The sequence below is a fragment of the Phascolarctos cinereus genome, unplaced genomic scaffold (assembly GCF_003287225.1).
Source record: "Phascolarctos cinereus isolate Bilbo 61053 unplaced genomic scaffold, phaCin_HiC Scaffold_5;HRSCAF=322, whole genome shotgun sequence".
NCBI classification, from domain to species: Eukaryota; Metazoa; Chordata; class Mammalia; order Diprotodontia; family Phascolarctidae; genus Phascolarctos; species Phascolarctos cinereus.
Genome location: NW_027555958.1, coordinates 78,086,373 through 78,100,208, shown reverse-complemented (window position 1 = coordinate 78,100,208; position 13,836 = coordinate 78,086,373). Strand labels below are relative to the sequence as shown.

Genomic DNA, 13,836 nt, shown 5'->3' with positions numbered 1-13,836 from the left:
TACCTTCTCCCTTCCGGCTCTTCAAGATGCCCGCGGGTCAAGACTAACTAACAAGCTGATCTTTGGGGACCCCGCCCAGCGGTCACCGCAGAATGTTTGCTGCTGTCTAGGTACCGGGTGGGTGCAGAGCTGCTTAAGGGTGTATTGTAAGGGGGAGACCCCTTTTTTCCTCTAGGAAGCCGGGCAAGGGAGCGAATCAGAGGCGATAGATATGGGGGTGCGGTGGGAGCGCTCATCAAATGTGACCCCGAGAACCCTGTGAACCGTTTGCGAAACTTGAAGTGTGCGGGATCGGGGAGATGTCCGGTGTGAAAAGAGCTCGGGAGGCCAAGCAAAAAAAGAAAAAGAGAAAAACTTATCGTTGCATTGGCCGGGAATCGAACCCGGGCCTCCCGCGTGGCAGGCGAGAATTCTACCACTGAACCACCAATGCGACTGCTTGAGAAGCTCCGGGGCCGCCTCCTCTGGGTAAAGGTTCGCGGGGACCCTGTGGCTCCAAGGCCTCTACGCTAGGTCCACCTGAAGCCAGGCTCGAGCTGCAGCCGAGCCCATTCTCGGAGAGCAGCACTGGGGAGCTCCAGCCACCTGGCCTGGGCTCCGGGGCAGTCCCTGCGCCCAAGAACCTACGATCCGTCCGCCCCCAACCCAACAGAAGCCGACGCCGAAAGGCTCGTTCACGGTAGCGGCTGAGCCCCCAAAGCCGCAGCACTCACGACAAGCCCCGCCCCGCCCGGCTCCCTGGCCAGCCTGGCTACCCCCAGCTCCCCTCGGCACCCCTCCCCTCGCCTCAGTTCCCGGGCTCTCGGAACCTCCGCGAAGGTTCTGGCTGAGCCGAGTCCTCGCTTCCCATTGGTCTCCGTCGGGTGGCGGGGCGGGCTCCTCCAGAGCCTTTCTCCGGGACTCCGGGTTCCCCGAGAGGGTGCCCGAAAGTTCGCAGGCGGAGGCGGAGGGAGGAGGCGGGTCCCGGGCCACAGGATAAAGAGGCCAGCCCGGAGCAGAGCCCAGCACATCCCCCCCCAGCTGAGAAAAGGCACTGAGAACACAACAGGATCCGAGACCGAGCCGCAGAGCCGCCCGAGATCCAGGACCCACTCCCTCCAGCAGCAGCAGCAGCAGCACCAGGAGTGCCAGCACCAGCACCAGCAGCAGCAGCAGCACCAGCACCAGCAGCGTCCGTCCGTGAGCAGATACCGAGGATCAGGAGGATCTGAGTCGGGGGAACCCTCCAGCCCTGTTGTGAGCCCAGCACCCGGAGCGGCCGCTCGAGCCCGGTTGCCTGCCTTCTTGGTATCGATACCAGCGGCTGTGCCAGGAGCCGCGCAGAGCCCCGCAGAGTCGCGCAGAAAGGCAGCTCGTCCCCGTCCAGTGCCGGAGGGAGGAAGGAAGGCAGGTGTCCCCGAGCCATGGGTACCCCCCAGGGAACGGCGATCGGCATCGACCTGGGCACGACCTACTCCTGCGTGGGCGTGTTCCAGCACGGCCGGGTGGAGATCATCGCCAACGACCAAGGCAACCGCACCACGCCGAGCTACGTGGCCTTCACGGAGAGCGAGCGGCTGGTCGGCGATGCGGCCAAAAGCCAGGTGGCCATGAACCCGCAGAACACCGTCTTTGACGCCAAGAGGCTGATCGGGCGCAAGTTCTCGGACGAGGTGGTGCAGTCGGACATGAAACACTGGCCCTTCCAGGTGGTGAGCGAGGGCGGGAAACCCAAGGTGCGGGTGTCCTACAAAGGCGAGAGCAAGGCCTTCTACCCGGAGGAGATCTCCTCCATGGTGCTGAGCAAGATGAAGGAGACGGCGGAGGCCTACCTGGGGCACCCGGTGAGCAACGCGGTCATCACGGTGCCGGCCTACTTCAACGACTCGCAGCGCCAGGCCACCAAGGACGCGGGGGCCATCGCGGGGCTCAACGTGCTGAGGATCATCAACGAGCCCACGGCGGCAGCCATCGCCTACGGGCTGGACGGGTCGGGCAGGGGGGAGCGCAACGTGCTCATCTTCGACCTGGGGGGCGGCACCTTCGACGTGTCCATCCTCACCATCGACGACGGCGTCTTTGAGGTGAAGGCCACAGCCGGGGACACCCACCTGGGCGGGGAGGACTTTGACAACCGGCTGGTGAACCACTTTGTGCAAGAGTTCAAGCGCAGACACAGGAAGGACCCGAGTCAGAGCAAGCGGGCCCTGAGGAGGCTGAGGACAGCCTGTGAGCGGGCCAAGCGCAGCTGTCCTCCAGCACCCAGGCCAACGTGGAGATCGATTCGCTGTACGAGGGGGTGGACTTCTACACGACCATCACCCGAGCCCGCTTTGAGGAGCTGTGCTCTGACCTCTTCCGGGAAACCCTGGAGCCCGTGGAGAAGGCCCTGCGGGACGCCAAGATGGACAAGGGCCAGATCCACGACGTGGTGCTGGTGGGGGGCTCCACGCGCATCCCCAAGGTGCAGAAGCTGCTGCAGGACTTCTTCAACGGCAAGGAGCTGAACAAGAGCATCAACCCGGACGAGGCCGTGGCCTACGGGGCGGCGGTGCAGGCGGCCGTGTTGATGGGGGACAAGTCGGAGAAGGTGCGGGACCTGCTGCTGCTCGATGTGGCTCCCCTGTCCCTGGGCCTGGAGACGGCAGGCGGGTGGTGATGACCACCCTGATCAAGCGAAACTCCACCATCCCCACCAAGCAGACGCAGACCTTCACCACGTACGCGGACAACCAGCCGGGAGTCCTGATCCAGGTGTACGAGGGGGAGCGGGCCATGACCCGGGACAACAACCTGCTGGGACGCTTTGAGCTGTCGGGCATCCCCCCTGCGCCGCGGGGGGTCCCCCAGGTCGAGGTCACCTTTGACATCGACGCCAATGGCATCCTGAACGTCTCGGCCACGGACAAGAGCACGGGCAAGGCCAACAGGATCACCATCACCAACGACAAGGGCCGGCTCAGCAAGGAGGAGGTGGAGAGGATGGTGCAGGAGGCTGAGAGGTACAAGGCCGAGGACGAGGTTCAGCGGGAGAAGGTGGCTGCCAAGAACTCCCTCGAGGCCTACGTCTTCCACCTCAAGAGCACGGTGCAAGAGGACGGCCTTCGGGACAAGATCAAGGAAGAAGATAGGAGGAAGGTGCTGCAGAAGTGCCAGGAGGTCCTCTCCTGGCTGGAGGGCAACCAGCTGGCCGACAAGGAGGAGTATGAACACCAGAAGAAGGAACTGGAACGCCTGAGCCACCCATCATTGCCGGGCTCTACCAGGCACCCGGGGCACCTGCTGCAGGGAGCAGCTGTGGGGCCCAGGCCAGGCAGGCCAACCCCACCCCGGGACCCACCATTGAAGAGGTGGATTGAGTCACACCTCCCAGCGGGGGGGGGGGGAACCTCGGATGGGGCCTCTAGGCCTTTTCTCTGAAGGAAGGCTGCTTATTCCTCCCCACTTTGGTCCTTTCCCTTCTGGGCCCTTAGGCCTTTGCCCCAGAGGCTTTCACGGGGACTCCTGTTCTCAGCCGGTCCTGGAAACTAGTCGTCATCTTTTGACTTTCCTCCCTTAACCTTCCCTTTCTTCCCCAGGCAAACGTGGCCCGCACAGGTCTTCCTGCCGCTGTTCTTATTCTCATTCTTATTATATTATTATGTTACATGTATTTTTATATGGCTTCTTCTGTGAAATTGTTTCTGTTGTTTCTGTAGAGAAAGATGGTCTTGGAATAAATTGTGGAAAGTAAGCAGCAACTCCAAAGTTTGTCTCTGTTTGCAATCCAATAAAGTGAAAAGAGGGCTAGGGGTCTGGGATGGTGTCTCCTCCCCTGCAAAGTGCCTTTCTTTTCATACAGACAAGTACCAGGTTTCCTTGAACAGCCCTTGGAACAAACAGCCCAGTTGTATGTAGAAAACAGAACAAAGAATCTGTTGAATGCCATACGGCTTTGTGATTGGCACAGGTGGGTGATGCTGGGCGAAGCCAGGCAGAAACCAAGGAGCAAAGGCAGGAACAGGAACAGAGAATGCCTATGCGTTCCCTGCTTTGGAAAGCAGCAGAGCCAACTGGAGATTTAGGCACTGTCTTTGTCCTAGTTGAGAAGTGACAAAAAGCTGCTAGCCAACCTTGACCTGTGGTACTTAATGGGGCAGGCAGTTGTTAACCAATGGATTCATTTAATGCCACCATGTGCCAGGCACTGTGCTAGGTCTTCTGGATACAAAGACAAAACTGAAATGCCTTGTGCCCCAAGGAGCATGTGTTCCTTAGGGGGAGAAAGCATGTGCACAAGTAAATAGCTACAAAAATGTTCAATACAAAATACATGATTTTCTGATTCAGGGAGGCCCTCAAAGCTGAGGGGATGGGCAAAGGCTGTGTGGGTGAGGGGGCATTTAAGCTGAGCTCTGAAGGAACCTTGGGCTTCCACCTAGAGGTGGAGGTGAATGAGGGAGGAAGGAGTGCCTTCCTGGCCTGGGGGTGGGTTGGGGTGGTGGGTAGGAAAGACAGCCTGGGAAAAGGCTTTTAAGTTCTCCTGGACAGGCTTCTCTTGAGAGGAATTTCTTGCTGCTTCCCCAAGAGAGAGGTGAGGAATAAGTAGGGGTAAAGGAACTGTGAACCTCCTTTTCCAACTATTCCCAACTGAATGGCTTGAATGCAAGTAAAGTGAAGGCTGAGGCATTAGCAAATGGGGCCATGGCTGCAGGGGCAGCCTGCCAAAAGGCAGAATCTGTCCTCTGGCTCTGAAGGAATTGTGAGCCTCATAGCAGTGAGGGAATTGGGGAAACATCCAGCCTACCCTACTTCCACAAAGCAGATGCAATCCTCTGAAATAAACAGGTACACAAGTATATGCACCATAAATGTCTATCAAGTATGTTGGGCAAATAGCTAGAAACCTCATACCAAGTCTGTCCGTAGTCCCCCCCTCCCCCAGCTCAACAGAGGGATTAGAGTAGATCTCGTAACAGCTCATGCCTAGGCTAGGTAGAAGAAAAGTTAGGTAGTTGGTAGTTGGAAACCCCCATCTTTCTTGAGTCTCCTTAGTATCTTAGTGGCTATGATTACTTCAAGACACTACTTCTGCCCTTTTGACTAGCCTAAACTAAGGACCAATGTTGCCTTCTTTCTTGGCACATAATGCCTATTGGTCAGGATTTCTTTTTACTGTTCTAGGGACTAGGAAATGGGATTCAGAAGAGAACTGAGATTGAGCCCTTGGAAACCCTACCCTCCTTCCTTGCTGGCATCTTTCTAGAGAAGGAAAGTCAGAAATGTATCCTGGCTCTTAATGTTATTATCCCTTTATAATGTGTGAGAGAGCATTCTCCAACTGAATTAGAAAGCCAGCTGGCCGTTGTCTGGATGAAGATTATACATACATACATATATACATATATACATACACACATAGGTACATATACATACACAATATGTTAGCTAGATTTTATACCATTACTCATGTGAAATATTTGTAGTGTTTATTTTTAAATTTAAGATATTTTTATTGATGTCTTTTGATTTTTATTTCATCATAGTTTTCCCCAGTATCTGCCCCCCTCCTCCTCCCAGTGAGCCATCTCATATAACAAATGGTATTTTTTAAAGACAAAAAGAGAAGAAAATATCAGCACAACCAAAGCAATACTTGAAATATTTGTGACATTTCTGTAAACAATAATGGACTTTGAATAAATTGTAGAAAACATCAGCAACTCCCAAGTTTAGCTCTGAAGTCAATCAACTATATGGATGAGATCTTAGGAGGGGAGGGTTAGTGTTGTGGCTAGTGAGATTTGGGCATGAAAGAATACTCCAGGGCTATGTGCCAGAGGCTCTCAAGAACAGAGAGAGAGAGCTGCTTCTCCTGAATTTCTGGCCCACAGGAGGGATATGTTTGCCTCTTATTATGTGCCAAAGTCATCTTCTCAATCCTGTTACTACTGCTGTAGTCCCCGGCTACATTCTTGAAGCTTTCTTCTGGCCTCTCTGGTTGAGAGAAAGTATTGCTAGGTGGAAGACCTTTCTCAGCCCTTTCATTTTTGTCACTTGAGTTTTCTGCAAGAGCCTGGAAAGCTGTAGAGGTGAATGCCTTTTAGGGGGTCCAGTGGACGTGATACTGAGCTTATGTACCTCCTACAAATACTCCTCCAGTCCTTTACTACCTGCAGAAGGAGGATAGGAGCACTGGATAAGCTCATCTTAGCTTATCTTAGCTGCCTTGCTCTGACAGCTTAATTGTCATCGTTAAAGGACTCAGAAAGGTGGGGGTGGGGAAACTGAATCGCTATTAGAGAAACCTCATTCGTATCTGAAAGAGGCAAAGGAGGTTTGAGTATACACACAGAATTTGGTGCAGACCCAAGAGGGAAACAGTTGAGTATGGCAGTGGGGTTAAGAAGGAAAATTACGCTGTGGAGGGAATAGCAAAAGCAATTAAAAAAACAAAACATACTTCCTGTTCCTGTGGCAGCTATTAAGGGGATGGGAGGTGGGCGGAAAGGAGAAGTCTAGAAGCAAAGGACTAAATTCAAAGGTAAAGCCTTCCCCTACACTCGATTTCCCCCTCGCTCAGCCTCCCCTCTGCGCACCCACAAGTCTCTGACAGCAGCCTTTCCCATCCACTCCCAACTTTCACACAAAGTCCTCAATCACCTGTCTCGCCCCTAAGCTCTGGAAGAGGCTCGGGTGCTGTCAGCCAGTCAAGAGGAAGCTTATCCTCGAAGGGAGAAATGTCTTAGAGTGAACAGCGAGGGCTGAGGCTGAAAGCCCAAGCGGGTCACCTTGCTACCTAGACTGCCCCAGACCAGAGGTCCGGCCTCCCGATTGGGCAATGACCCGCACAAGCACCTCGAGCTGTCCTGTCGTTTGCCCTAGGTTCCTGTTCCCTCGGTGCCGGTTGGATGGCCCCAGAGCTGCGACTTCTGTTTCCTGGGGCTCCCGAAGTACTTGTAGGAAGAAGCCGAGCATCTTCAGGGCCTCTGTGTTGGGGCGCCCCGCCACTGGAGCCACGTGGAGGAACTGTATGTGGCTCCCAGATGCAAAAATAGAGAATCCAGCAAGGAATGAAAAACGTTCCGTTGTGCTCCTCCCCGGGGAATGGAACCCCGGTCTTCCGTGTGACAGACGGAAATACTCACAGCTATACTAACGAGGACCCAGTTGAAAATGACACCTTACCCACCGGCCAACATTATGACCTCCATAAATGTCCAGTGGGTAAGGTAGTATCTTTCAAGCGGGTCTTCCTAGAGAAAGCCATTTAGCCCAGGAAGGGAAACCTTTCCTGTAAATCATATCCTATCTTTGAATAGATTCTACCCTAGTCCCTTTGCACCTTCTTCCTCCTTTCTCTGCTGGGGGGAGAAACGTAATTCGGTGCAAACCCCTGTCACGCCCAGACCCTCCTCCACCACCACCTCCTTCACCCTTAATCCTCACGGTCACCATCGGGGCCAGGCCTCCAATCTTCTGCCAAGATTCACCTCTCCCGTCAGGGAACTCTGCCCCGGTCCCACACTTGCATCCTCCCCACGGGTCGCCTCTGCAACTTGGTCCCCATTGTCTACCCTTACACCGCCACCAGTCCCATTTCCTGGCAGAGAAGATTATCTGTGGGACTTCGTTCCTCACACTGCTACTCAGCGGCCTGAAGTTCCCTCACCTGTCATATCAGAGGCTTACATGAAGCGTGACGCCTAAGGACTCCTCCAGCCCCCCAAACTAGGAGCCCGGCTTCCGAATGCTGTCTGACTGTAGGTAAGTCATTTAAGTGTTCCGTTTTCCCGGCCAACTCCTTCAGGGTATCAAGTTGGACCGCAGTTGCCGATCGGTCTTAGTAGAGGGAACTTCTCACCTGAGCCCCCTGTATGATGATGAGGCCACCAAAGGTTCTTGGATCAAGAACAACAACCTCGACACTATGACCTGGAAGTTTGCAACCCCACAGTGGGAACATTTCTCAAGCAGCTCTGACTATGCCCGGGGCACTGAGCTAGGCGTTGGGAATACAAAGACAAATCCAAGCGCAGTCCTGGCCTTCAAGGACTTTCCAACAGGGGTAGTGGTGGTAGTGGTGAAGGGTATGACGGCAGAGATTCAACCTGCAAACAGATACATGTCTATGGGAGGATTTGAAGAAGGGAAGACCAGTTAACAGCTAGGGGAGATGTCGTTCAAGGGTCGCCACAGGGGGTGGCACAAGAGTTGTGCTTTGATGGGGATTGTAAGAGATAGGGAAGAAAGAAAGATCCCTCTGCCATGTAGACAAATGTCTGCCCTTAGACGACTAAGACGTTTCCTGATCTGTTTGGAGCAGTTGACATTTGGCCTTTATTCTTTGGAAAAGTTCCAGTTCCTGTCCTTGGACCACTCATCTGTTACAGTATGGCTCTTTAAGCCCTAGACTTTGTCAGCACCCCTCCCCTCCACACACACACACTGGACATCACACTGTGAGGGGATGAAAGGGGATGCTAATTTTGTCCCAACTCAAAGGTTTTCTCTTATTCTATCGCCCTTAATTTGTTTCATGCCAAAGATAACAAATGTCATGTACTCATTTCTGTTTTGTTTTGTTTTGTTTTGTTTTGCACTTCTACATGTCAAGGCCTCTCCCTTGTTTGTATAAGAATTCTTGATGTAGCTGTTTGGGTTCACGAGGACTCCAAAATATTGGGGTTCACAGGAAATGGAAAGGTCACAGATTCTGTCCTGAAAGTATTCCCTTGGACGGTCTCCAAGTTAAAGAGAGTCATTTATTGGGGCAAGGAACCCAAGGGGCTCCCTTCCTTATAGTATTCCAGAGCAATTAGCCAGGTAAGGTGTCTGGACTAAATACAGTTTAACAGGATAGGGAGAGGGGGAGGGGGGAAGAGGAGGAGAGGCAAGCATAGCCCTAGAATACCTGGAATATCAGGTAGGTAGTCTGGAGGTGTCTTTGTCATACAGATATGGCTATATCACCACACAAGCCTGCAGGCTCACACAGCACAGACACACATAGAGGAATGCTGTGAAAAGCACCTGATTCCTGTTCTTTTCTATTCTATTTTTAAATTACATGTCCTTTTGCAACATTGGCTATCCATTTTGAGATAATTGCATTATATAAGGTGTAAGATGTCTGTTACCAACAAAGTTCTTGAGTAAGGGAATGACATGGTCACAATGGTGTTCTTGGAAGAAAATTTTGGCCAAGTTGTTTCAAGAATTGATTGGAGAGAAGCTGAGGGACTGGAACCCCAGAGACCAATTGGGAAATTGTTCCAATGATCCAAAAGAGTAGTGATTAACACCTAAAGTAGGTCTGTGACCCTTGGAGCTGAGAGGGTGAGAAGGAGATGAGTGTGAAAGAAGGTATGGAAGTGAGGAGGCCAAGATTTGGAAACTGAGTGGATTTGCTTTGACAGGAAGAGGGGAGAGTGGAGTATGAATTGTGAGGTGGAGGGTAGGAAGCAAGATGATTGGGAAGATGGCCATGTCCTTCACAGAATTACAAAATTTCCTCTTCCCCAAACTCCTACACCCAGTGGGAAGTGGCAGGGGTTGGGAGAGGGGAAATGAGCTCCAATTTGTAACTGTTTAATTTGAGACTCAGTGGTTATGTTTTGTAGGAACTCAAGAGTGATATTGGTCTCCACATATACATATCTCAGTAATTTGCCAAGGAGTAGTAGTAATTGAAACCAGGGGAAGAGCTGAAGAGATCAGAGAGAGAATGAGATGTGAATGTCTGCAGAGTTGGAAGACCAGAAGGTCCAGAAATGGATATCCTGGAAGGACACCCATAGTGAGTGGATCTGGATCATGGGGTCTCTGAGGCAAAAGAGGGGAAGGAACAGTCCTAGAGAAAGTCAGAAAAGCTAGAGAGAGAGCCAGGTTAGGGAAGATGATGGAGAAGAGAATATCCAAGAGGAGGGGTTGCACTGTCCAAACCTGAAGAAAGGTTCAGAAGGATAAAGGAATGGAATCTCTCTTTTCCCCCAATTCTCACAAACCTGGGAGGGGGCAGTTTCAGTTGAGGGATCAGAGGAGAAGGCATATGAAGAAGGGTTGGAGGTGAGTGGGAGGAGAGAGAGTTGTGGCTAGTCACCTGAAGGGCTTTTTCTAGGAGATTCCCACAGAAGTGAGGAATGGGGAAGGATGACTGAGAATGGATAGCTTCTTGTGAGCTCTTCTTGCTAAGGAGGTTCTTGGTAGTCTGTGTCTGTAGGGCCTGGTCTGTCTGTCTGGGAGAGGGACAAGGGAGTAAGTCAGACACCCACCTTTTCCCAATCCCCTATCAACAGCGTAATGGTCCACCCAAGCAGGCTCTTGAAGTGCTGGACTTTGTCAGCACTCCACACATGCTAGACATTACACTGGGAGGGTAGGGAGGGGGTGATAGGGGATGCTAATATTTGTCCCAACCTGGAGTTTCTTTCCTTATTCTGTTCTCATTGATTTGTTTCATGCCAAATATTACAAATGTTATGTAGTCACCTTTGAATCTTAGAGCCTACCTCTAAGTGTTGATAGGGATGGAGCAGCTAGGGTGAGGCTAACCTCCTCATTTAAGTTTGGAAAGAGCCAGGATCCTGAGCTGACTAAGGTGGAAGAGGCAGCCTATCCTCCTAACCAAACCAGCTGTGCTGTGTGAGCCTGCAGACTTGTATGGTGATATAGCCAAAGAGCATGCATGAACATCTTCTGTTCCACTGCATAAGCAACCGCCCAACTCTCTGCCTGGTGTAGGGGAAGACCAGCATCAAAAAGAAAGAGGCCTGTTTCTCCCTCTTCCCTTTCAAGGACAGACAGATCCTTCAAGACCCTGTAACAGGATCTAACAAAATTCATCAGGAATGATCCAATGCCTTGCAGGGGTGGGAAACCTTCCACCTTGAGGCCACTTGTGGACCTCTAGGTCCTCAAGTGTGGCCCTTTGACTGAATCCAAATGTCACAGATCATATCCCCTCAATAAGAGGATTTGTTCTATAAAACTTAGACTCAGTCAAAAGGCCGGACCTGAGGACCTAGAAGGTCACATGTGGCCTCGAGGCCAAAGGTTACCCATCTCTGCTAAAGGGCGCTCCTTCCTGCTTTCACTGTTTCTGGTGGGGGCCAGCCCTCCTAAGGGTTTTAGGTGGAATCAGTAGAGAAGTACTCTCTAGATCTAGGTGAAAGAAGGCTGAGGCCCCATTCTCTCCCATACATTAACTGGCAACTTCAGGCTTCATTCCCTCACTAAAGACCTAGGGCTTTGGTGGTCTTCAGTGTGAAAGATTAAGGGTAGTGGTCAAAAGCACAATTCTCAAAATAAGAATGATAAACTTTATTAACAATCAAATAAAAGCATGTTGTAAAGGAATTGTCAGGCAATGCAAAGGCAAGCAACTCTGCAGTTTTACTTCACCTCCAATTACCTGGCAAAGATGAGAAAAGAGGGGAACAGTCCAAGGTGAAAGTGTTATGGAAAGAACGATCCTGGAGGAGAGTAGCTCAAGGTGATAGTGGTATGGAACGAACGATCCTGGAGGAGAGTAGTTCAAGGTGATAGTGGTATGGAAAGAACGATCCTGGAGGAGAGTAGCTCAAGGTGATAGTGGTATGGAAAGAACGATCCTGGAGGAGAGTAGCTCAAGGTGATAGTGGTATGGAAAGAGTGATCCTGCAGGGGAATAGCTCAAGTGAGCCTGGATTGTACTGTTGATGATGCTTTGACTTGATCCAACTGTTCTGGAAAGGGTTCAAAGAAATCTCTAAAATCCCATTTCCTTTGATTTGGAGTATTCCATTGCTAGGTATGACCCTCCAATCCATTGAGATCCCTGGCAAAAGGGGAGGAGAGGCATAGAAAGCAAAATATTCACAGCAGCAAGTTTTGCCACTCCTCAGGCAGAGGCCGAAAAGTACCGGTGACTTCCTGGGCCCATATGGATGCACAGGAAAGACTGGTGGCTGATAGTGTGTAAACGAGAGAGGAGCCGCTGACCTAGGTAGGCAAAGTATTCGGAATGTGTAACTTGGCCTGGAGGGTCAGGATTGCCGGTGGGTCTGAGCCAAGGACATAGAATGTGTGTGAAGTGTGAAGGTTTGGGAGGCTGGGGAAAGAAGACAAAGGGCAGTTGGTGTAGTGGAACCTTTCATGCCAACTAGGAGACCCTAGTGATGGGGCACAACTTCCGCTTGTAGTTCCCTGGTGGTCTAGGGGCTAGGATTCAGCCGCCGCGACCCGGGTTCGATACCCGGTCAGGGAATGTCTCTTGCTTAGCCCGCTTCGCGTCTTTCTTGGGCCATCCCCACAAATGACAATTTCCAAATCGCCATTAGGAGGAATCCAGAGAAAGAAGGGAAGAGTTGTATGAACCAGATTCACAGTGAATTCAGCAGAACCAGTAGAAGTAAGATATACAGAGACTAGGAGTTCCCGACAAGAATGCAAAAAAGAAGACAGAAGCTCTCTTTCATGTTAAGGACAAGCCTTAACTCCGAGAAGACCAAAGAAACCGGAGTAACATAACCCAAAACGGACCTACCCTCACCCACTTGAGCTAAACAGAAACAAAAACAAAAGAAAAAAATCAAGCAAATAAAAAGATTTAAAGGAAAGGTCTTTGTAATGTAGGAGAGGAGTTGGGGAGGAGGAAGAAGATAAAGAAAAGGAAACGTATGGCAGGGGAGCACCCGCACCTGTCACTAGGTCGAGTACCTCCCCTGAGGTACCCTGAGGGCTTATATTGAGAAAGAGACTGATCTGTTTGGAAAGTTCAGGACTGAAGTTGGGGGTCTAGGAATAAGAGACGACCAAGACCTATGGTTGCTGGCCTTGGTAGAACTATAGCCCTAAAAGGCTCTGAGCTGGGATTAGAAGACTGCCTAGCCCAGAGGGCCAAAGAGAGAGACTATAATTTTTTAAAATAGCATTTTCCTGACCAGTGACTAAACCCAGTGGCTGTTGCCTGGTGTTCAACAGCTCCCATACCTTTTCTTTTTTTCTTGTCTTCTTTCTCCTCCCCCCAAACTTAACCCCAGACGCTTTTCCTCTTCCTCTTGTTTGCCTGTTTGTTTGGCGGGGTGTGGGAGGTGGGGATGGTGAAAAGGGCGCAGGCGACCATGCAAAAGACATTCCTGACTGGCACCCAACTGGGCAGCGACTCTTTTTTTTTTCCCTCGTCAAGCTATTTCTTTTTTTTTTTTAATTAATTTACTTTTAGTTTTGAACAATCACTTCCGTATGCATTTGAGTTTTAAATTTTTCTCCCCCTGCCCAAGACGGTGTGCAATCTGATATAGGCTCTACATATACGTTCCTATTAAACATATTTTCACATTAGTCATGTTGTAAGGAAGAATTAGAACGAATAGGAGGAACCACAAGAAAGAGGACACAAAACAAAACAGAAGAGAAAAAAGAGCAAATACTATGCTTCGATCTACATTCTAACTCTGCAGTTTTTTCTCTGGATGTGGATAGCATTTTCCATCATGAGACTTTTGAAGATGGCACTGGCTCTTTTGACTCCTAACCACCAGACCAGCCGAGAGCACGCACAGATGCTGGAGCCCAGTAGTCAAGGGACACTTGGCCTTGTCCACAGAAGCTTCAACATAACAACCGTCCAGCTCTTAACCAGCCTCTGATATGTTGACTCAGCCAATCCGCTCTTTCTTTTTTAAAATTTTATTAATTTATTTTGATTTATCAACAATTACTTCCATATGCTTTTGAGTTGAGAATTTTTCTCCCCCTTCCTCCCCCCCACCCTCCCCAAGACAGCACACAATCTGATATAAGCTTTACATTTACATACCCATTAAACATATTTTCACATTAGTGAAGTTGTAAGTAAAAATTAAAACCAATACGAGGAACCATCAGAAAGATGAA

At 50.7% G+C, this 13,836-nt stretch overlaps 1 protein-coding gene and 1 non-coding gene across 2 annotated transcripts; one reads left to right on the top strand and one right to left on the bottom strand.

Annotated features, from left to right (window-relative positions):
* The first annotated feature begins 137 nt into the window (after window positions 1-137).
* Window positions 138-3,726, top strand: LOC110197942 (heat shock 70 kDa protein 6-like). Its single transcript, XM_020972012.2, is given in 4 exon segments — window positions 138-2,223; window positions 2,226-2,632; window positions 2,635-3,217; window positions 3,220-3,726. Coding segments are annotated over 4 exon segments (1,929 nt in total). The 5' UTR covers window positions 138-1,403; the 3' UTR covers window positions 3,339-3,726.
* TRNAG-GCC (transfer RNA glycine (anticodon GCC)) lies at window positions 363-433 on the bottom strand. Its single transcript has one exon. It is a non-coding gene; the product is annotated as a tRNA-Gly (tRNA).
* Window positions 3,727-13,836: the final 10,110 nt, after the last annotated feature.